This window comes from Gouania willdenowi, chromosome 10, assembly GCF_900634775.1.
Source record: "Gouania willdenowi chromosome 10, fGouWil2.1, whole genome shotgun sequence".
Taxonomy (NCBI): Eukaryota; Metazoa; Chordata; class Actinopteri; order Blenniiformes; family Gobiesocidae; genus Gouania; species Gouania willdenowi.
The window spans coordinates 16,480,312-16,504,057 of record NC_041053.1 but is presented as its reverse complement, the minus strand read 5'-3'; the positions used below and the strand labels follow the sequence as shown (position 1 = coordinate 16,504,057).

The 23,746-nt window shown below is 37.1% G+C and overlaps 1 protein-coding gene and 1 pseudogene across 7 annotated transcripts in view; one reads left to right on the top strand and one right to left on the bottom strand.

Annotated features, from left to right (window-relative positions):
* LOC114470587 (protocadherin alpha-C2-like) overlaps window positions 1-23,746 on the top strand; it is a 171,065-nt gene that overhangs the window by 56,927 nt on the left and 90,392 nt on the right. For 3 of the 7 annotated variants that reach the window (XM_028458847.1, XM_028458848.1, XM_028458849.1), the window contains exon 2: window positions 14,102-14,985. The exons of the other annotated variants lie outside the window; for them this stretch is intronic. In XM_028458847.1, coding sequence (XP_028314648.1) covers window positions 14,102-14,161 — 60 coding nt within the window. In that variant the 3' untranslated portion in view covers window positions 14,162-14,985. Of the gene's footprint in view, window positions 1-14,101; window positions 14,986-23,746 lie in introns of those variants that run through there. 7 annotated transcript variants of the gene reach the window in all.
* LOC114470594 (E3 ubiquitin-protein ligase TRIM16-like) lies at window positions 4,258-9,547 on the bottom strand (annotated as a pseudogene).

Here is a 23,746-nt window from a genome sequence, read left to right as displayed (position 1 = left end):
ATTATGAAGTCCAATACTCTGTTTTTTATCAGAAACTGTAAAACATATTAAATCCATCTCCTCCCATAATATTTTGCTCACTTTACACTAAACCTCCTACAGCACATTTTTTGACTGTCCGACACAAACGATTGACAAAGACTTTAGCTTTGATCATAAATTGAGCCTCCAGTGCATCAGTATGTTTGACTGTAAATGTTTTGTAAATATATGCCCGTCCCGTCCCTTTGGAACTGCTTTTTCATAAACGTGCTATATAAATCAAATCCATAGAACATTTGCCTGGCTCTGACCATTTATGTGCAACCGCTATATATTTTGGTTGGGATGTTTGTAATTATATCATATTTATAAATATTGTTGTGTGCTCTTTTATTCCTCTGGTTTAAGTCGGGACGATTAGGTTCATACATCTTTATTGTATGTTGTATGTTTATTTAGCGATCCCCACAAGTACATTCAAGCAACATTTTTTTACTGTCATATTAGCTGTATGGATATTAACATACTCTCAGGTATGTTATAGTATTGTTTTCATAGAGTCATTGAAAGAAAGTGTTGCTGAAATATGAAGGATTTTCTCATGTTTCTGATATACTGAAAAACTAAATCTATCTTGATTTAAAGTAACACATTTTCCACTGGATACCAGGACATTGTGTGCAGCATTTAGTCATTTTTTTTTTGTTATTTTCATGCCAATCCTCCCTATTTATACCCAACCTTCTTGTCCTCTTGTCACTTTTCCAAAATAGCACAGTATGCAGGATAAAAATACTTTGCACCAACAGTCTTTTCAGAGACTCCAATGAGTATTGCTGAGAGAAAATATATAAACTTCAAGGTAAAGATATCATTGGTTTACATTTTATAATCTTGTTTCAATGTTAGACCAATGTGCTTTAGCTTTTCACAGTCCAGATTGCTAACTGTCAGAGCACAAGCATCTAAATTCTGATTATAAAAACAACCTGGGTGTAAATGATACACCTAATTGCCTGTATTCATATCTTCAATGGACTCCAAATCAGCGTTACTCATATATATTGTAAAAGGACACACCATCCGTAGGTCAGCAGTTCATATAGGGCTTTCTTTATAATGTATAGTGTCGCTGTCAATGCAATCGTTATTGACACCTTATTTTCGCCTGTGTTCTTTGGGATGGACAGATATTATATATTCAGTAAACAGAAAAATGCAACGTCTCGGACATTACAGCTTTGCTTTGACGTGTGCTTGCTTCAGGTCTTCACAGATGAAAATATGATAATCTGGCCTCTACTCTACTGTTGTATGTTTATTGCTTGGTAATATACTTGTTATTATCACTTAAGAGGTGACATTTTCACCAGCAATTGTTTATTTGTTTGTCTTTTAGCAGGATTACCTTATGCCATGAAAAATTTCAATGAAATTTTCAAGGCGATCCGGACAAAGAATCTAAGAATTCACATCTCTCATCATTAGTGAAATGTATACTGTATATATTATGTATTATATAAAATGTATATTTTGGTTATTAATTGACCAATCTTGTGAGATTTGGCTCAGTTATGTCAGATTGTTTTCTCAATTACCCCATGGAGTTGCATCCAGATCGGATACGGATTACATATTTCATCGCGATTTTTTTGAAAAAATAGGGGTGTCCACACATTTGAACGTATACTGTGTATTGTTACCAATATGGAGGTATGAATGTTTTCCAAGCCTTTACAGTGTGAATGTTCATGGTACCATGATCAGGATGACTGATTTAGATAACTGTCAATATCTGGAAAAGAGGAGCTCTGGCGCTTGGCGGAGGGTCTGCTCTCTCTCTTGCTCTTGTTTATTAATTCAATTTGTTGTTGTTTTTCCAAATGCTAACAATCAAATGTGATTCCTTCATTGAAAATACCCTCTAAGATCAATTTTAGATGCAGTTTCTCCACAGAAAAGTTACCTGTAAACTTTATTAATATGAAATATTTTTAAATACCTCTGGGAGTGTTTTTTTCTGTTGTATTAAAGGTTTTTTTCTTCATAAAGATGGAGATTTTGATTGTTTTAAATGACTTTCCAGATCAATCCTGTCTGCAATCTATGCGTCACATTGTGGATAATGAAGTGTGTGTGTGCTTAATGTGAGTCAGAAGAGGGAAGCAGCAGGGGTGTTGGAGAATATGATAGAAAACAACAAAGAGTCATGTTTACAGACTGCTGTAAATAAGTTCTTTGTGATGGAAGGCATGTGTAATTGTTCCCTAAACCCTGTTTATTCCCTGTTAACCTAATCTTCTCTCACTTTGCTTCGACCTCTAAAAGAGATCAGAGAAGTAGAAGTGATGTGTGTGTTTTAGGTTCAGGTTCAGTGGATGTGAGACAGTGATCAATGTGTGAATGATGTTTGATATGCAGCTGTTTGCTTGGTCATATGAAGGACTAAAGCAATGAAAACAAATGCAAAGGTCTGCATATGTATGATGCACACATACACCGTCTATGGTTGTGCATTTTTTTTTTTTTTGCAGTTTATTACATTTTGGAGTTTTTAATCCAGGTGCTCCATATTTGACAACTCTTGTCGAGGCCTTTCTTTTCAGTGCTGTCGGTCTTCCCCGTTGTCCAGGATTAGAAGCTCGTCCATAGTGTAGAGTGGTAATTCTCCCGTGCTGCTCATTTAATGCGATTAGTTAGAATCATCTTCTTGATGCCGTGAGGAGTCACTTTAAAAAGGGAGCAGCACTGGCTCAATGAGAAGGAGGCCATTCAACCCTGAACTCAAGGCTGAGGGCAGTATTTCAAGTGTTGCCTGTAACTTGTTTTCCAATCAAAGCCATGTTTTACCTTGGATTAAAAAAGTACATCACAAAATATTGCATGTATAGCTTCTATTTGTACAAGCTATAAGGAAAAGATGAGTTTTATACTAAGCTCTGTAGGAAGGTGTGAAGGGCGGGGCTACTGAGCAGTTAAGGAACGCCCAGTCTATACTATAAACACTCCAATGAAGAATCTATGCTATGCTAACTAGCTACTCAATACTCACTATAGCTCTCTATTAACATGTTTCTGTCCAACCTACTCACCACAGATTGCAGAGTCCACAGGTGATAGTTTTTATATGAGGGGGCGGAGCCATCTGTGCTTGATTGTGATACACGATGGACCAATGACATCGCAGAATCTTAGCAATAGCAAAATTCAATCGTAAATTCAACCCACAGGGTCAAACATGAGCTCATCAGAGATAGACATACATAAATGATAAAGGTCAAAGCATAGATTTATAAAGTTTATATCTAACAGTATTATTTTAATCAGAAGATGTTTTACATTTAGAAATCAAATGATCAGTTATTGTAGTTTGTTAAAGATGACATTTACTGCTGATTTAAAGCAATACATTTTATGTTCAAGATTTGATTATTTATCACTTAGGGGTCTATTGTGTCTATTTATTTGATTTATTAGGTATATGTATATGAGTTGTTTAATGTGTATTAAGTTTAGTATTTAAAATAGAAATATTCTTATTTGATTAGTGTTAATCTGAGTGTCCCAGTTATTTATATTTGATTTGTCTCATCGCTTACGTACATGGTTGTGTTATTGTTAGATTTGTTGAAATCAGTTGTTCTTCTGAAACTGTTTGACCTTGTCCCTGAAAAATAGGCTGTGAGAAAGTTGACCTGAATATATTTTATGGTTAAATAAGACCTATTGGACATTAAATTATAGTATGTTAAAAAAGAAACTATGAATAATAATCCATATTTACATCCAAAGACATTAGTTTTGTGGTTTATTTACTCTTTTAGTATATTTTCAGGTATCTGAATACGCATATTCATTTTGGTGACTTTTTAACTTTACTTTTACCACGACACAAATATTTATACGTTTACAGAGGAATTAAAAGACTGAGAGAAAAGTGACACAAGACGGAGCACAGAGAGGAATATTAGAAGTTGTAGAAGCTGCGTTGCCAGGTTGGGTTTAGGTGGCATTTTGGTGGATTTTTTTTTTGATGATTTACAAAGTTTTTCTGCTTGTCAAACAGTCCGCGGGCCCTTCCCAGTCCAGGTTGGCGACCTCTGCGCTAATGAGCACTTTGTTTGGTTAGCTTTGGCTCAGTTAGCACAGGCTACATACCTGAGCTAACATCCAGGGCCTCTGTTTACTATACAAAGCAGACGAGCTGTGTGGTTGACATAAATGTTGTAAATATTTGATCTTTGACACTGTAAAATAACCTCAAAAGCAGCAGCAGAGTCACACTGGGTTTATTTCACAGGAATCACACGTCAAACATACCACCATAACCTAAAAACCTCACATTTTTATTGACTACATTTCAATTTTCCCCATCATAATATTCAATCATCTTGATTACTCATTTTTATGCTAAACAACACTTGTAGATTTGTACCACATAGAATTTAAAGAACATATACATTCATTTGTTTATGGCTGAAACATGTTTGTAAAAATACATGTTCATTAAAGATCTCATAAATTTACCCCATAATGGAGACATGTGTTGTTACAGAAATATTGAAAAGAACCAGAATTTAAAAAAATAAAACATCCAAAGCAATCATTCTGGTAAAACCAATCGATTTTATTTAATTAGGTTTTTTGTTTTGTTTTTCTATTCTTTAAAATATTTTTTTAGTTCCAAAAAAAAAAAAGGAAGTAAATTGTGTGTTATATAAAATATTTTCAGTTACAGTTTACAGAGTTCAGCACTACCCTGCATACCATCCATAAACACCAAGTCCAGGTATGTAGAGACTCAGTGAAGGTGGTGTGGACTCTGTGGAGGAGAGTCATTGTTTCAGAGACGCTGTAGAAGGGACAGAATACCTGCTGTGTGATCCACGTACACTCCTATTCTGGAGGGACTGAGGATGTGAGACTGGAGACTTTATGCTGTTGTGATAAAATGTGTAACTTTTTGAGAACACATTAACATCCATGATTTGTTTATTAAATCCAAACCGACATTCATTCCCTCCCCCTGTTCTGCTGATACTCTTGTATGCCACTGATACCTCAACTCCTTCCACCTCCACCTCCCAGTAACAACGACCAGTCAGACTCTCTCTGCTCAGGACCTGAACCCATCCAGTGAACCTGTCTGGATGATCCAGATCTACTGACAATTGTTTTAAGAGAGAAAACAGACCTCCCAATCTTGTTACTTTTCTGTTTCCTTCTGATAATTTCAGATATCTATTAGCTGTGTTTGGATCCAGAGTAATTTCCTGTGAATACTTTAATAATCCAGCTCTGGTTCTCGGCTCTGATAGTAGATCATCCACTCTCTCCACAGTGTGAAAGACTTTGGTCCAGTCCTCCATCAGGACTTTGTGGAGATGTTCTCTGAGCTCTGACACAGCTGCCGTCACCTCCTCAAAGCAGCTCCCAGGACCTCTGTGGATGATGGCGGAGTGTGTGGACACATGAAGCGCTGACAGGGAGTTGTAGCTGAGGACAAACTGGATGTGATCCTCAGTGTGGGAGAGCTGCTGCAGCTCAGCGTCTCTCTTCTTCAGCTCCCTGATCTCCTGCTTCAGCTTCTCCTGAAGCGCTCGGACTGCACTCACTTCAGTCTGCTGCTTGGATCGGACCTCCTTCTCCAGCTCAGAGCTTCTTTGGTGGAGGACACGGATCAGCTCAGCGAACATCTGCTCACTGTGCTCCACTGTCTGATCAGCAGAGAGGTTGATGGTCTTCTCCTGCTCTTTAAGCAGCTCCACATCTTTCTGTCTGTTCTGGATGTTCTTGTGGATGTCAGCTAGACTCTCCTGCAGCTCTCTCTGTTTCTTCAGTCTTTTCTGCTGCAGCTGAAACTGTGTTGTGGTCTTTATGTTCCTCCGTGGAGCAGAAAATACAGATAAACTGCTGATCAGTGCGGCAGAACATCTTCATCACCTCATCATGACGAGAGCAGATCATCTCCTGGAGCTTCTTGGAGGGATTCACCAGTTTGTGTCTCTTGAATGCAGCAGATTCATGATGAGGCTGAAGGTGTTTTTCACAATAAGAGGCCACACAGTTCAAACATGACTTGAAGGCTTTCAGTTTCCTCCCAGTGCAGAAATCACAGGCCACGTCTTCAGCTGCAGCAAATCTTTGATCATCAGGATCATCTTGAAGTCTGTTCTTCTTCAGCTCCTCCACTAACTCTGCTAACATGATGTTTTTCCCCAGATCAGGCCTCCTTATGAACTCCTTTCTGCACTCAGGACAGGTGTAGATGTGATTCTCCTCCTCTGCATCCCAGTGGTTGCTGATACAGGTCCTGCAGTAGCTGTGTCCACAGGAAGTGGTCACCGGCTCCTTCAGGAGGTCCAGACAGATGGCCACAGGAGAAGGTTTCTGTTGTAGTTCAGCTCCTTGCTGCTCCATTTCAGCAGTCTGTCACTGTCACTCTCTGAAACCAGACTGAGTGCAGAGTTACTTTTACAGGGTGTGTCCAGTGCTCAGCACTTCCTGGTTACACCCACACACACTGCAGGTATGAGGGAGGACAAAGAGCTGTTGGGCTCAGAGCCAAGGAATCCAGGAGGTGAACTGGTTCTACAATGGGACAATGAACAGGTTCACAGTTAGATTCCATCAGACATAACACAGTTCAAAATAAGACAAAGACATTTTAATCCATCAGTCAGATATTTAACCTGGGAAAAAAAAAAAATGAAATTGTTCCTGAGAAATAATTCAACATTAGGACCCGTGAAAAACGTTGCATTTATTATTGACCTGTGTGTGTGTGTGACTCTCTCCATCGTTTCCGTTGGTTCTCTCTCACACGCGCTCGCGCAACACCCACGCTCATGCATATACTCCGTCACAGGTTGTTGAAATGCGTATGTAGAGAAAAAAAAAAACGGACCCGCAGGAACTATTTCAAACTTCCGGGAACTCTTCCGTTGTCGCAACTCTCTCTCTCTCTCTAAACGGCTCTGTATGTGTTCAGCATGTACATCTGAGGTGTGCATTTGGTTTTATAGCACATGGTGAAAATATCAGCATTTATAATGCAGTATCTGATTAGAAATGTGCGTTTTTCACCGTAAGCATTCAACACAGCCGCAGCCATTGCCCGTCAATACTAAGCTCTGTAGGAAGGTGTGAAGGGGCGGGGCTACTGAAGCAGTTAAGGAACACCCAGTCTATACTATAAAATCTCCAATGAAGAATCTATGCTATGCTAACTAGCTACTCAATACTCACTATAGCTCTCTATTAACATGTTTCTGTCCAACCTACTCACCACAGATTGTAGAGTCCACAGGTGATAGTTTTTATAGGAGGGGGCGGAGCCAACTGTGCTTGATTGTGACACACGATGGACCAATGACGTCGCAGAATCTTAGCAATAGCAAAGTTCAATTGTAAATTCAACCCACAGGGTCAAACATTAGCTCATCAGAGATAAAGATATACATAAATGATAAAGGTCAAAGCATAGATTTATAAAGTTTATATCTAACAGTATTATTTTAATTAGAAGATGTTTTACATTTAGAAATCAAACACTCAGTTATTGTAGTTTGTTAAAGATGACATTTACTGCTGATTTAAAGCAATACAATTTATGTTCAAGATTTATTGATTGATTATTATTTATCACTCAGGGGTCTATTGGTGTCGATTTATTTGATTTATTAGGTATATGTATCGAGTTGTTTAATGTGTGTTAAGTTTAGTATTTAAAATAGAATTATTCTTATTTGATTAGTGTTAATTGAGTGTCCCAGTTATTTATATCTGATTTGTCTCATCGCTTACGTAGATGGTTGTGTTACTGTTAGATTTAGATTAAGTTGAAATCAGTTGTTCTTCTGAAACTGTTTGACCTTGTAGGTGTTAGTAGTACAGCATTAGATTAGCAAAACATTTTTAATAGAGCAACATAGAGAAGAGCCTTTATACAGGTGCAGTAATAATTGAACAGACTATTTAATTTCTTCAAGCATATGTGTTGCATCTAGAGCTGGGCGATTATGGCAAAAATTTATAAATTATGATTAATTGATCCCTCTTTCGGTTTCGGTTAATGCACGATTATTCTAATCAAAATAACCAATACAGCAGTTTTACATCAGTTAAAAGCTCTGAATGATAATTTTAATTGTTCTTCGATTAATCACCTAGCTCTAGTTGCATTTCATACAAAGCTACAGAAGGTCATGGGGAGGTTACACATGGTTCACACCTTGACATAGAGCAGCGGTCTGCAACCTTTACTCTTAAAGGAACCGCATTTTGTCCAATCTCAGATTCTGGATTAAAGTCCTTCCAGAGTCGAAAAAATATATATTCTCAATGAAGACAATAGTGTGTGTAAATTTCTATACTGTTAAAATGATATCAAATAATATTATGTAGACAAAACATTTTTGAATTAATGTAATTGAAGGGCTACAAAAATAACTTTAATTTGATAACAGATGTCGGTCAACACATTTAAACTGCCTAATTTCTTGCAACAAATTAAGCCGTCATGTTGGCAGTGACGGTAAATAAATCTTTCCCCACACAAATGAAATCTCTATTTTCTTCCAGAATATTGTTTTTGTTAGTTTAGTTATCTTACCAGTGATTTAAAACATATGGTTAGCCACAGGTGCAAGGAACATTGTGATTTATTTTAAGGTTAACAAATGGTTTTATCATTATTTAATTTAAAGTTAATGTAATTATTAATAGTCAATACTCTCTGTAAAAAAAAAAATAACAACTCATTATTTTAATACTTTTTTTAAACTATAGGGACAAGGGATCCATTGCGAAAGAGTCAAAGAGCCACGTGAGGCTCCAGAGCCACAGGTTGCAGACCCCTGACATAGAGACAAATAAAACAATTATGCATTGCTAGTGTAACGGCTGCGAATTCTTCAGCCACCCGTTAATTGAAGACAGGACTCAGCTTGGAGTCGATCACTTTACTGTGATAGACACAAAAATGCACATCTTTTTTTAGTGTCTTCATTAAAGCAGCACACCTGGCTCCCCTCATCAGCACTGTCACTGCTCTGAGATTTTAAATACACGGAATATAACTTTGTGATCCCCCCAAAATGTATATTAACAATTGTTGTTTGAACACAATACAATAACAATTATATACAATCATATTTGGTGTCAGTGGATGGAGTAAAATGCACAAATTTTACATGTATAAAATAAAATAAAACATACCTGTGATAGACACAAAAATGCACATCTTTTTTTAGTGTCTTCATTAAAGCAGCACACGTGGCTCCCTACAGAAGCAAACAGCACAATAAAATAGCTGCTCAATACATATAACGTGATAATGACGTCATGATAATGAGGCACTAGTTAGCTAACTGCAGGTATTAGCAGACTTCTCAAAAGTACCAAAACACAAAGTTAGCTCACAAATTAAATTGAAAACAGGTCCATAACATTACAAAACATAATCTTAACAACATATATGAGGTATTATACAACCGCAGTTGTCAAAAATATTAAAATAAACTCCCCTTCACGGAGTTACAACTTACCGTCATCAGCACCGTCACTGCACTGAGAGGGCGGAAGTGAAGCTGCTGTAGATAGCATGCGCAGGAGTGGTGTGCTTTTCAAAATAAAATAAACGATAAAATTCACATAAATAACTTAACCTGAAAAACTGTTGTTTTATTGTTTTATATTCGCTTCACTAGCAAATGCAAGCTTGCGAATACCCAAGTACGTATTTCAAATATTGCAATTGAAAAAACAAAAACAAAGCAGTGCAGCAGATGCACTGACTTTCTCTTTATAATGTTGCTCATTGACACAAGCTGCTATACTTGCTGTGGCTTTTCCCACTCTTGCTGATGCTTTAGAGGCACACTGGGACTGAGGGCCATTTCAATGTTCTACATTTGATGCTGATGCGAGTTGAAGCTCGTGCCTGCTATTTTCAGAGTGCTGCAGCATCAGAGCCCAAATGGTCGGTAGGTTGCGCTCACATTCAAATCCAGTGGAAAGTGGGGCAACTTTAAAAATATATTTGAAGCCTTTTTTTCCCCCCTCATCGGACTATATTTGCAGGCCTCCACTCCTTCATAATTTATTACATCTGTAAGAGAAATGGGCCATGCCGTCACAGAAAGGTCTGAACCTGCAGTGCCTGCATGTACCATGCTGCATGACTAATAGGAGAGTAAAAATAGACATTACACAATGCTACAATGATATAGCCAGGTAAATAGCATGTATGCATGGTGCCCATGTTATTTTTTATTTGTATTTGTCCTTCTTTATATTGCAATAAATGCAAAAAATATGAATGTTTGATATATATTTTCATAGTATATGCAGGTATAGATGTATATCCACTGACTGGATGAGAACCCAATCTCCTTTGCATCAGAGCCTGCAGGCGTTTTAATATCCGCCAGCAGCAGGGAAATAGTCGCCACTCCAGCAGCATGTGTATCTCTATCATTGATACGATTTTTTCTAGAGTGTGATAGTGTTGATCTAATAAAAGGCTTGTCTGCCATGCTTGTGACTGTGTGCATGTGGAAGCTGCAATAGAGAACAAAAGAAATAGTTTAAATAAAAAAGAATCTCCCTCTTGTGGCAAAAGTAAAGAATGCCTATTGTTTCTGATGTGTGTCTGTGTGTCAATGGATTCAGTCATTTCCATGTGTTGACGTTGTATTTTAGCGTATTGACGGGTGTTGTTTGTGTGTCAGAATTGATCCACGGGCAGCAGGTCCTGTTCCACTTTCTATTCTGTGTTCTATAAGCCAAACAGCACACGCTCTGTCTCTAGGCAACTGATTGACAAATCTGGGTTATCCATGTCTGAATATGAAGTGAGATTTATTCCTAATCCCTCCGAAAATAGTTTAGTCCAGGGTATTTCAGTTTGTGGGTTAAAGACATGGAGATAATAAATCAGATAGAGAATGAACAAAACAACCTGTGGGTTTAGTTATCATGAGAAAACCATGTGTGTGGATACTGGTCTGTATTAATATTCTAGGATGATGTTATGTATTGATTAGTTCCTATTTTAGTCATCCGTGCCCTTGTTCATATACTGATGGAGTGTGGTGCAGGTGTTTCAGTGAAAGGGGGACAGTAGCAGATGCTGCATCCTGTCACCATGGATACAGGATGGGAGAGAGTGTGAATCAATGCCGGGCACTCCCTATGAAGCCTTAGATCCATCAAAACCTGCCTTTATCGCTAGGCACAATGCATGAGCCAATCAGACTGCCCATTACAGCTGCACTAACTCCTGCTGACCAATTAGATCTCTGATGCACCTCTGCTGAGCTGACATTATAAAGCTCATTAACAGTAGCTTAAACATGAATGTTTGTGTCTGCTATCCTATTTACAGACAATCTTATTATTATTATTATTATTATTATTATTATTATTATTATTATTGCTGTTGTTGGTGGTGGTGGTATCTAACATATGAGAATAAGTAAAAAGTGTTTAATAGAGAAAATGCAACATGGCAATATCGCATTTGAAAAGTAGTGAGAAGAAGTGTAAACTTCACTCATCCTTTCTTGATCAATGAATGAAAATAAATGAAATCATTCATCATCTAAGTTCATCAATGATTTATGTTAGCTTTAAACTTACTGTTTGTTAAATTATTTGTTAATTAATTCAACTTAATTTAATGTTTGTTTTAAATAACAAATATTTTACACAAATTTCAATAACAGACAGATAGATATATAGAACATACATGTGCCACATAGTCACTGAACACAAGTACATTATTATTATTATTATTATTATTATTATTATTATAATAATAATAATAATAATAATAATAACAAAATTAGTATTATTATTATTTGTTGTTTTTGTTGGTTTCTATACTGTATATGAGAATAAATAAAACGTATCGAGAAAATACAGCATGGCAATATAGCCATTAGAAAAAAGTGTAAAATTCACTCATCCTTTCTCTATCAATGAATGAAAATAAATGAAATCATTCATCATCAAATTTTGTTAATAATTTGTGTTAGCTTTAAACTAACTGTTTAAATTGTTTGTGATAAATAGATAGATAGAACATAAATATGCCACACGGTTACCCAACACTTAAACAAATTTAACTAACATTATTCATGTTGTTATTGTTGTTGTTGTTGTTATTAATCTATCTGTTTGTTTCTGGTTTAAAAAACAAAAACAAAAAAACCCTAGCTTCTTGTTTTTTCTCTCTTTTTTAATTCTTGAAAATTTGGGACTTCTAACTAAAAATGATTTTGTGATCATAAAAATCTGCCTTATGAGAATGTTCCTTTCTGATGTGCGACTATGTGTCTTTCTCTTTAATATAGATTATTTCTACAAAATAATAAAATAATTTTTCACTTTTTAAATAATTTGTTTTTTTTTTTTTTTTTCTCCTCAGGTTTTTCGCATTAAAACAATTATATATATATATATATATATATGAAAGTCTATATACTGTTATATTAGATTTCAATTGATTCTTTCATATCCCCTAGCCTCAGAACAATAGCGATTTCAATAACAACTGTGGTATTAAAAAAATCCAAACCTCTAAGTACAATGATAAAGCTCTGCTGGAGCAAAGTACAATTAGGTCCTGACAATGATATTATCATATAAACTCATTTCACTCTCAAGGATATTCTAAATGACCCAAATAGTTTTCAATATCATTGCTTTTGACTCTTGTTTTCAAGGATGTGACTCAAAGTCCCATTAGGTCATGTTTGTTTATTGATTATAACAGTGTATGTGTGGTTCTAGCTGAGTTTCTTTTTTGGCATCATTTTGTGAATAACATTTGATCTTTTAAAAAATTCTCACTTAACAATAGTGCAATAATTCGTTTTGTAACATCAGCCAGCGAATAAAACCACCAGAACACGTTGCAGTGCATCTGAAATGTTTTAGTAGTTTGATTAGTTAAAATATTGTTTGTTTTTTTTTGTTTTTTTTTTCCTGAAATACTTTCAGGATTAATCTTTTATTGATAAACTTTTATTGTTAAACTTGTATGGTTCAAAATGTATTAAATGTACACATTCTTAAAGAGACAGTGTACTGAATGTGATTTACTTTGAAAATGACTTTCAGCAACTCAGAGCTGCCCTGAAAGAAGCAACAATACATAATGTAATCACACATTTCAGCCTTAATAAAGGAAAAAGTCAAAAGTGACACAAAATGTTGATATTGAGCTGCTAGTGATTAATAAAAAGGTCTTTGTGGCATTTTTATCCACTGACTTTGACCCATTATTGTTTTTCTGGTAAAACTATTGAAAAAAAAAATAGAAAAATAAAAGGAGTTTATTTCACCTATAGCCATTTTGAGGAAAAAATAGAGATATGGATATTGGTTCATATCACCCAGGCCTAATGTAACCAAAGCAGTAACATTTTATCTTGTAAAGGATATTATTGTCCAAACTGTGTGAAATGAGGCGTTCAAAACTCTGTTTAAAGTAGGATTTTATTAACATGAGTGTGTTACCCAAAAAACTGCCTCGTTATGTAGCAAGTGTTGCTAATGCTACACCACTTTAAAGTAAAAAGCCTTTTTGTTTGATGTTAGTTGTACTTGGAACCAGTTTGATAAATTGCTTACATACATTTTTAAAAAATATATTTGAAAATGTCCTTGTCTTAAATGATCTTTTATTCCTTTTTTCCATTTAGGGCAGTGATTTTAAGTAGGTTTATTGGTTAGTTTTATTAGTAAATAACTTTAAAATAGTCTAAATGATCTGAAAAAAAAATTGTGATATGGAATTTTTCCCATAACACCCACTTATAGTTCAAACAGGCTCTTGCCATATAATCCTGATTATTGATATCTCTTGACACTAATTGGCACAAACACACCACAGCAGTGACATGCTGCTTGTTGCTTTAGTTAAGTACTAATTATGTGATTTTTAGGCATTATGCCATCGCTTTCCAAATGAGTGATCACAGTGTTCCACTGAATTTATGTGCCTCTCAGTGGTGTGTGGCTGTGTGTGTGTGTGTGTGTGTGTCTGTTTGGACAAGCTCCATATTGCTGTGTCCTGATTTTCATCTTGTTCCGGCTCATGTTTCCACAGATCCGCCCCTGTCCTACTTACCCCAGAAACCAGTGGAGGGAAACGCAGATTCGGGAATAAATGATTAAGTGGCGGTTGGATTAAATATGGAGATTGATTCATCCATCCCTGCAGTCTCACATTTTACCCCATCATAACTATACATGCCTGGAATATTATACTCGGACTTGACCTTGGTGATTATTAGACATAGCTCATAAAGTCTGACTGTAACTGGAGCAGAAATACTGTATGTGACAATGTAACTATAATGTAACTTATAATACTGTCATGAAATGTCATGCTATCATTTTCCCACCTGCTTATCATCTTTTGTTTAAAAAAGACAATCATTGATGTTTTGTTGCATTCATGTAAGGTCATATTTTGCGGTTGATTCTCTCATGATCATTAGTTGTGTAGGGCGTCAAGCTAACTAATATTGTGTCAGTTGTGATAGGCTTCACACAAATACGTAACGTTGTAAAATAAGGTATTAAAGTCTATGTATAAATGATGTGAAAGGTGTCGTGGTGAGCAGTTTTTCCTGCTAAAACTGTATCGCAGTGACATCATTATCTTATCACTTTAAACAGGATGTAGTGTGTGTTCTGTAGAAAGATGGAGGGGTCTCCAGAGCCCTGGTCCAGGGAGAATTGAGTTGGTTGTGCATGGCTGAATGCAAAGGTCAGGCTCTCTGCAGGGCTGTGGGGGGAAGTAAGGGAAGCTGGTAAAGTGCTGTCAGCATGAATGTGCTTCTGCAGTGCTGCATTACCAATGTATGAGTTGCCCTGCTATACAGCTACAGCCTGCCCTGCCCATTTGTACATAAGTTTGTGTTTTGCAGAAAATGAATTTGTACTTTCTGTCTATTACTACAAGATCAGACATTTTTTAATTTTTTTTTTTTTTGGTGTGATTAAGATGACACGCATGATTAGAAATGCTGTAATACAATAAATGTGAAATTGGTGATGCTTGTATGTGACTTTAGATGATCAAATGCTTTGATTAAAAAAAAAAAACACCCACGGACTTCTGTTTGAGTGTGTGTGTGAGTGAGCGTTTGTGCACATATGCATCCATGTCTGTGCTCAAGACGGCGTTGCTATGGAGATAGGAGAGCTGTGCAGAGGAAGAGGAGAAGAAGGAGGGGGAGGACTCGCCTTCAAGCATGTTCAGATCACACCCTTCCCCCATTCACACACACACACACACACACACACACACAAATAGTACAGTAAACACCCTTGGACACAACAAAGGGCTCTGCATAGAAAAATCATAAAACCATGAGACAGAGGTGATTTATGGACTAATTTAGTGGCTGTACATGTGGCAGTAGTTGTTAAATGATGGCATGAACACGCCTAGAAAGCTGCTGCTTCCGCCTCGACCTCGCTCACCCACATCAAGCGCCACACTGTGTCCTTTTTAAAACTTCTCCCCAGGTGCCACTGCCCACATTTCCACCCTACGTATACAATGTGATGGGCACGCTACATACAGAGGAGCAACACATGTACCCAACCACTACCACATGTGTCCTACATGTTCACTGAGATAAACACTGTGTATTTTTGTAAACTACAGTTAATGCCTATAATCAAATATTCATTATATCTGAGCCTGAGGGTAAGTTAGTTTAATACATGCACACAACTATAAACCAACATCACAATCATTTCCTGCTTGATTAATGGTAAATATTACTGATTGTTTTCTCAGTTAGCTGAATACATTTGCTTGACCCTTCATAGATAACTTTTTTCAAGTTATTCAAACTTTGTTTTAAAAGGAGGGCCTTTGCTGTTGAGTTGATGCACTGTGACCTACAAATCATACAAGCACCGTGACAGCTGGTTCCGATGTGACAGGCGCTCTTTGTATGTGGGGGTAAAGTTGCTGATATGCAAATCCTGCACCATACGTCATATACCTGCAATTATCGCATCTACATAGGAAATTAATCACTGCCTTCATTCTTTGCCGAGCCATTATTATTATTGCATGTGGGGCTAAAAGGATCGTAGCTGTTGGATGATATTAATTCTTTCAAATCAAATTATGTTTCCAGAATAGAAATGGGACAATTCATGAGTCTCGAGTTTAATCCAAGGATTATAAACAGGAATGTTCAGAAGCTGGGGGTGAATGTCTGGTGTAGTGAATGGCACATCAAAACCAATATTTCAGCAACATTTGGTTCCAGTTATTAATGCTACTCGCGGAAATGCATAATTTACTCTTCAACATATTTTTGTCAGTTTTATTTTATTGTACTGCTTTACCTATTTTAGATATGTCCAAACAATAAATAAAAACTCCTGTTATTAATGCAATTATCGAATTAATATAAAGTTTGCTGACTTTAAAAGATTGCACTTCTTGGAGTGTCGGCCTTCGACATGCAGCATGTAAAGACAAAGTAGATTTTTTTTTTTTTTTTTTTTTTTTAAATTAGACCATATTTATTTTCCTCAATGATAACAAAAAATATTGTTTTATTATGTAAAGAAGTACAATGCCATTGTTTTAAATTAAACTAGGTTCAATCAAAAACCTGGACACTGCTTGCCATGCAAAAAGCTCAATATTTATTTATTTATTTATTTATTGGAGGATATGCCCCTTGAGATGGAACATCTCGTTTTCGAGGGGGTCCTCAACTTACATAAAATGACAGGTACAGCAGAGCAGACAATACAAAAATTCAATATTTCAAAAATAATAAATACAACAAAATATAGATAGACACACACATACACACACACAGTATACATTTAACAGTTGCTCAAAACAGTAAATATTTTATACTAAAATAAATAAGTAATAATAGTGATATCATTAATAGTAGCTATCTAATGATAGTAAAAACGTTCATTAGATTAAATGAATAAAAAAGGTTTCGGTTACATAGCCTATAATCAAAAACAAATATGTGATTTAACACAGAGAGTGTGTGTGTGTGTGTGTGTGTGTGTGTGTGTGTGTGTGTGTGTGTGCGTGTGTGTGTGTGTGTGTGTGTGTGTGTGTGTGTGTGTGTGCGTGTGTGTGTGTGTGTGTGTGTGTGTGTGTGTGTGTGTGTGTGTGTTCAGTAGACTAATATTAGTGACTCTTACACAGAGTGGCAGTATTGCTGGACACAGCGTGGCTGCTGTCCGAGGTGCTGAAGGATTAACGCAGCTCTGAAATGTGAACTCAGCTTTGAACGGGCGATTATTGAATTAATACCGTTTAATTAATGGAGCCATGAACGGTGGTTGGTGCGTGTTGTGTAATGTGTAATAAGCCTTTTTCACCACGTAGCGTCGCTGTTGATCCATCAGAGGACACCTTCCTCTTCACCATTGACAAGCCCCTCCTGTCCACAGTCCTTGTGCTGGTTTTTTTTTTTTTTTAATGTCTTTGTTCAAAAGGCTTGGAAGGCGGTGGAGAAACACACCGCAGATGAAACCATCTGAAATTGAATGAATTATTACATAGTGGATTGAATACCTGACTGGGATCTATGTAGAGATGTTTTTTCCTTTTGGATGGAGCCATCTTTGGGCACATATGTGCATTTATGTTTTTTATTCTTACTGGGAAATGGCATCAGGGCAGCTCTCCTACTCCGTATCAGAGGAGGTGAATAAGGGGACCCAAATTGGAAATATTGCCAAGGATCTCAACATCAACACACAGGAGCTGGAATCCCGTATGTTTCAGCTTGTGATGGGATCAAAGAAAACATTCCTGGAGGTGAATCGTCGGACGGGTGTGCTGTATGTTAGTGATAGAATAGACAGAGAGATGCTCTGTCCGGAGGAACCTCAGTGCTCTGTAAGTGTTGAAGCCGTCATAAACAACCCTCTGAAGCTTTACCGCGTTGATGTAATCATTTTAGATGAAAATGACAATGCTCCGCTCTTTCCCACTGAAGTCCAACATTTACATATTGCTGAAAGCACATTGCCTGGAGTGAAATTCGTGTTATCTGAAGCCAGTGATGCAGACGTAGGGAAAAATGGGATTCACACGTACAAATTAAACCATAATGATCATTTTTCTTTGTCAGTGCACAAAGCAGCAGACACAGTGTCGCCTGAGTTAGTGCTGCAGACAGCATTAGACCGAGAGAGGACGCCTGTCATCACAATGACTCTAACCGCCATTGATGGAGGGAATCCTCCCAAAACTGGCACCTCTCAGCTTGTGATTACCATATTAGACATTAATGATAATATCCCTGTTTTCAGTGAATCTCTATATAAGACAAAAATTCCAGAAAACACACCTATCGGCACTGATGTGATCACAGTGAACGCTACTGATGCAGATGAAGGCCTGAACAGTGACGTCGTCTATTCCCTCAGAAGCAAAGATCAAAATCACGTTCTGGATATTTTTCAAATCGACCATCAAACAGGCGTTATTAAAATAAAGGGAAATATCGACTATGAGCAGCGGAAGGCTTTTGATATACGAGTAGAAGCCAGTGATAAAGGCCAGCCGCCCATGTCTGCTCACTGCAAGGTGCTGGTGGAGGTGGTCGATGTGAATGATAACGCGCCTGAAATCACTGTGACGTCACTGCACAACACAGTGAGAGAGGATGCTGCTTTAGGCACCGCCGTAGCGCTCGTGTCAGTCTTAGATAGAGACGGTGGAAGAAACGGTGAGGTGGATGTGCACATCAAAAATGACTCGCCTTTTAAACTTGAAACCAACTACAAGAATTATTATTCTCTGTTGGTTGATAAGCAGCTGGACAGAGAGAGTGTGTCTGATTATAATGTGACCATAGTGGCGCGTGATCAAGGAAACCCGAGGCTCTCCAGCAACAGTGTAGTTTCTATTGTGGTTTCAGATATAAATGATAATCCACCCCTGTTTGCAGAGAGTGTACTTAATGTGTATGTAAGTGAGAATAGTCCAGGAGCCGTGATTACAACCGTGACAGCGAAGGATGCTGATATTGATCAAAATTGCCAGGTGAGCTATTCATTTTTAAGAAGTGAAACACACTCATTACCGTTATCTACCATGATAAATATAAACTCAGAGAGTGGAGACATCATCAGCCTGCAGTCCTTTAACTTTGAGGAGCTGAAGACGTTTCAGTTCAAAGTTCAGGCCACAGACTCTGGTGTTCCTCCGCTCAGCAGCAACGTGACTGTAAATGTGTTTATTCTGGATGAGAATGACAACAGTCCTGCAGTTCTGGCTCCTTATTCTGAGCACGGCTCCGTTAACAGTGAGAGCATCCCATATTCTGCTGAAGCAGGATACTTTGTGGCAAAGATCAGGGCTGTAGACGCAGACTCTGGATACAACGCGCTGCTTTCTTATCACCTGTCTGAGCCCAAAGGAAACAACCTGTTCAGGATCGGAACCAGCAGCGGGGAGATCAGGACTAAGAGGAGGATGAGTGACAACGACCTGAAGAGTCACCCCTTGGTGGTGCTGGTCTCTGATAACTGGAGAGCCCTCCCTCTCTAGCTACTGTGTCCATTGATGTGGTGGTGGTTGAAAGCTCCGCTGACATCCAGACTCAGTTCAGACATGTTCCCATAAAGGAAGACAGCTTCTCTGACCTCAACCTGTACCTGCTGATCGCCATTGTGTCGGTGTCGCTCATCTTCCTGCTGAGCCTCATCAGTTTAATAGCTGTGAAATGCCACAGGACAGACGGCTCTTTCAGCAGGTACAGCGCCCCAATGATCACCACCCACCCGGACGGGAGCTGGTCTTACTCCAAGTCCACTCAGCAGTACGACGTGTGTTTCAGCTCAGACACACTGAAGAGTGACGTAGTGGTTTTCCCCGCCCCGTTTCCACCTGTAGATGCAGAACTGATCAGTATAAACGGAGGAGACACTTTTACCAGCACTCAGACTTTACCCAACAAAGAGAAGGTAAGAAGATTCTCGTCGCAACTTTTGTACATTTTCTTTCCATAATTGTTTAATTGTCATTGACCCTTTTGGTAACAAATGCGATTTTCTTTTAAGTGAAGAATTAGGATTATTGGCCTTATATTTCACGGGAGTGAACTGAATCTCACGATGTAAATGATTGCAATTGTTGGTGTGTGCTATGAGTGTACGATGGTATCTGGCCTGCTGCCTGTTAGAGCAGTCTGACCAGAACTAACCTGGAGAGAGTCCTGTGTAATTACAAATCAATTAAGGAAGCAAAGTAACACCACACAATACGCATCAGATTAATTATTGATGCACGTGTTTGCTCACCTATGGATTTGGTGATGGATAGAAGTAAACAATGGTCGGCTCCTGACTGGGAGCTGATTTGTATGGCATCAGATTTATGTCAAAATTCAAGCGTGCAGTTTACCTATAGGCCCAATCCCAATGTCCACACTAACACACTCACTGCCTTGAGCCTTGAGCCCTCAGGAACTTCACTGACGTCACCTGGAAAGTGATGGAGTGTGTGAGGTGGCAAGGGTTTGAAGCACTAGAAATAGAAATGGGACAGTCCTTTGTTTTTTGACAGCAATACCTAACGCTCCTTATGATTGTAGCTTTGGGACTTTGGGCTTTATAACACTTCTTTGTGACTGTGTTTAAAGTCTCTCTGTTTATTGCATGGCCAATGAATGATAATTTCACAAGTAAAATATGAAAGTTAAATAAATATGATAGTTATTTATATGTAAACAGATGTTCATGCTTTGTTCTCAGTTGAAAAAACGCATGGTTTGCTGTTCAGTCCTTTTTTTATTAAACAAGGACTGATGCATTGAACGATAGCAGACATTAATTTACCTCCCTATTGGCTACATGAGGGAGCCAGTGCAGGACTGCTACAATTTGAGTAATTTACCATCTCATTCTTAATTTTGTTAAAAGAAGAGCAGGAGGCATGTACAACCATTTATACAATACTAAATGTATTTATTATTGCATATCTACAATGACACAAATTTAAGCACAAATATACACATTTTTCTTGGTTTCTTTGAAAACACTAAATATTTCCACATAAACTGTCAATATAATCTCCTGTAACACGTACGAGCAACACAGACAGAAAAAGTGATTTCACCTCACCTTTAACTGCAACAATAGATGGATTTCTTTATTTTATTTTTATTTATTTGTTTGTCATTTGCTTTTGTGTACATGGTATTTGGCCCCAATTATCCTTATGCTAAAATATTTTTGTTTACTAATTCGCTCGTTTCACGTCGCTTTTAAAGCAGCTGCCAGCTGCTTTTCCCATGAGATTCCTGCCATACGTCACAATACAATGAACTATGGGTAATTCCCTTAAGATAAGTCTGCGGAGTTGGCCACTTATGAAAAGGGCGCAAGAAGGTCTGAAAAAGTCACCGGAAGTTCCCTCATGCATGATTTTCCAATGGGACGGACTTTAACTCTCATGGACTTTCGCGGGAGCGCGCCTCAAAGTCAGTGAGTGTATGAGTGCGGACATTGGGATTGGGCCTTACTCACGAACAAATTGAAACTACCACAGTGTTTCACACGCACGCACACAATTTCAGCTCCCTCGCAAAACAGACTTTTGGACATTTGGCCACTTTGGACGGCCCCTGGAACACCCCTCATTTCTGATTGGTCACCTTAAAGTGCCTTCTATCGTCAAATAATGAATAAGACAACTTTCCGCTGTCTCGTCAAAAGTTATAGGTGGATGCCTTCCGGCTGCATTTTGAAGCTGCCACAAAGATCTGTCATATTTAAGCACATATGTCACACAATCATCAGATTTCGTAATCAAATACATTGTAATCAATAACACTGTTCAATTTTAGCAACTTTCCTCCCTTCTATCAAAAGTTATGGGAGGGTCCACCTTACAGTGGTAGATTTATGTCTTTATTATTCAATAATATGTAAAACAAACAAACAAAAAAAAAAAAAAAATAATCATTGCAATCAAAAATGTCTTCCTTCAATCAAAAATGATTTTTTTTTTCAATCAAAAATGATTTTTTTTTCAATCAAAAATGATTTTTTTTTTCAATCAAAATGATTTTTTTTTCAATCAATGAAAAAAACTGCTCAAATGCAAAAAAAAAAATAATAAAAAAATTAGTTCAGACCCAAGGATCGTGGTTTCAATCATTTTGTAATTAATTTGTTTTACCGAGGTAGCCAAGTAATGTTGAATTTTTTAGGATTGATTCTGGCAGCTCCAAAATGCAGCTTAAAATCATTTGCATTTCACTTTTGATGGAATGGAGGAAAGTCTAAATATTTCATATCACACAGTCTCCATGCACACACAACCAGACATATGAGAACAGTCCATCCAACAGTGACAAAACTGGATCTTTTTTTTTCATTTTAGAATTGATGATATCTTTGTATCTTTTTTATTTGAATCTCTATTAGCTTTGACTAGATCCATTGCTACTCTTCCTGGAGCCACCACACCCAATACAATTGTCTTATTAATGTACAATTACTGTAACACGTTAAAAAAAAGCAAACAAACAACAACTAAAACAATTTACAAAACAAAACAAAAACAACATTCATACAGTCTGACCTCTAGGGTTCAAATGAACAATTCCTTCAACATGTGGCATTTAACATAAGATGATTGCTTATTTAGCAATTTACATTTACAATATATCAATATATATTAACTGTTATTTCTCAATATTACATTTATAGATCACATAATCAAACTTACACGAAGTAAGTGTATTCAGTAGCTTTGATTATACATATTTAGAGCTGTTTTGTTAATGCATTGTTTGAGTAGTTTTTTTTTAAATCGAAATTAATTATTTTCTTGAATAATTTGTCTTGGAAGAGCATTTCATGTCACCATGGCCCTGTACATTTGCAGTATATTTTTAATGCTATTTGTCTTTACTTTAGGTATAGTGAATCTACCTTCTGTAGCATACCTTGTTTTATTTGCATGTTCATCGAGTAACACTGTTCTATGTTGAACGTACAAATAAAACTGTATAAATTGAATGGTGGTGTAACAGTTAAGGAAGTGGGGTTTGTAATCAGATGGTCACCAGTTCAAATTCAACCCAAAAACTGTGGGATATTGAATATGTGCCTTAACCCTACGGCTCGTGTTGTTTGGATAAAAGCTTCTGCTAAATGAAATTTGAATTGATTGTAATTGTAAAAATACCTAATCTTTTTATTTTTATTATTTTGCTTTTTTAAGAAGATAATTTTACCCGATTTTTAAAGATAATTAACAGATAACAGAACTTTCAGTGCTTTAACAGCTTTAATTAGTTTTTTGGTGTTAGAAAAAGCAGAATTTGTACATTCAATAGTTTTCAGTCATTTAATTAAAAATTTACTTCATATCCTCGAGCTTTAAATAACAAACGTGACGTTGTTTTTCTGTTTCTATATTTTCAGTTCAAATTCAAGTGCAATGTCACTTTATTCGCCCATCCCTCTGTTCCAGGTGGTGACGTGAAACATGTATTTAAAAAAAAAAAGTGAACTCCGATCAACCCTATAGCTGCTCCACTGAGTACAGAACAAAAGAAAGTTACAGTATGTACATCCCTGTTTATTGAAATATGTATGACGTTGTCCATGGTGCTGAAATATGTATCAAATCAAATATTTACACTAATAGGACTGTAAAGCGAAGACAAAAATGAATCAAAAAGTTTACGAGTAAAGGGGAATATCAAGAATCTAAAAA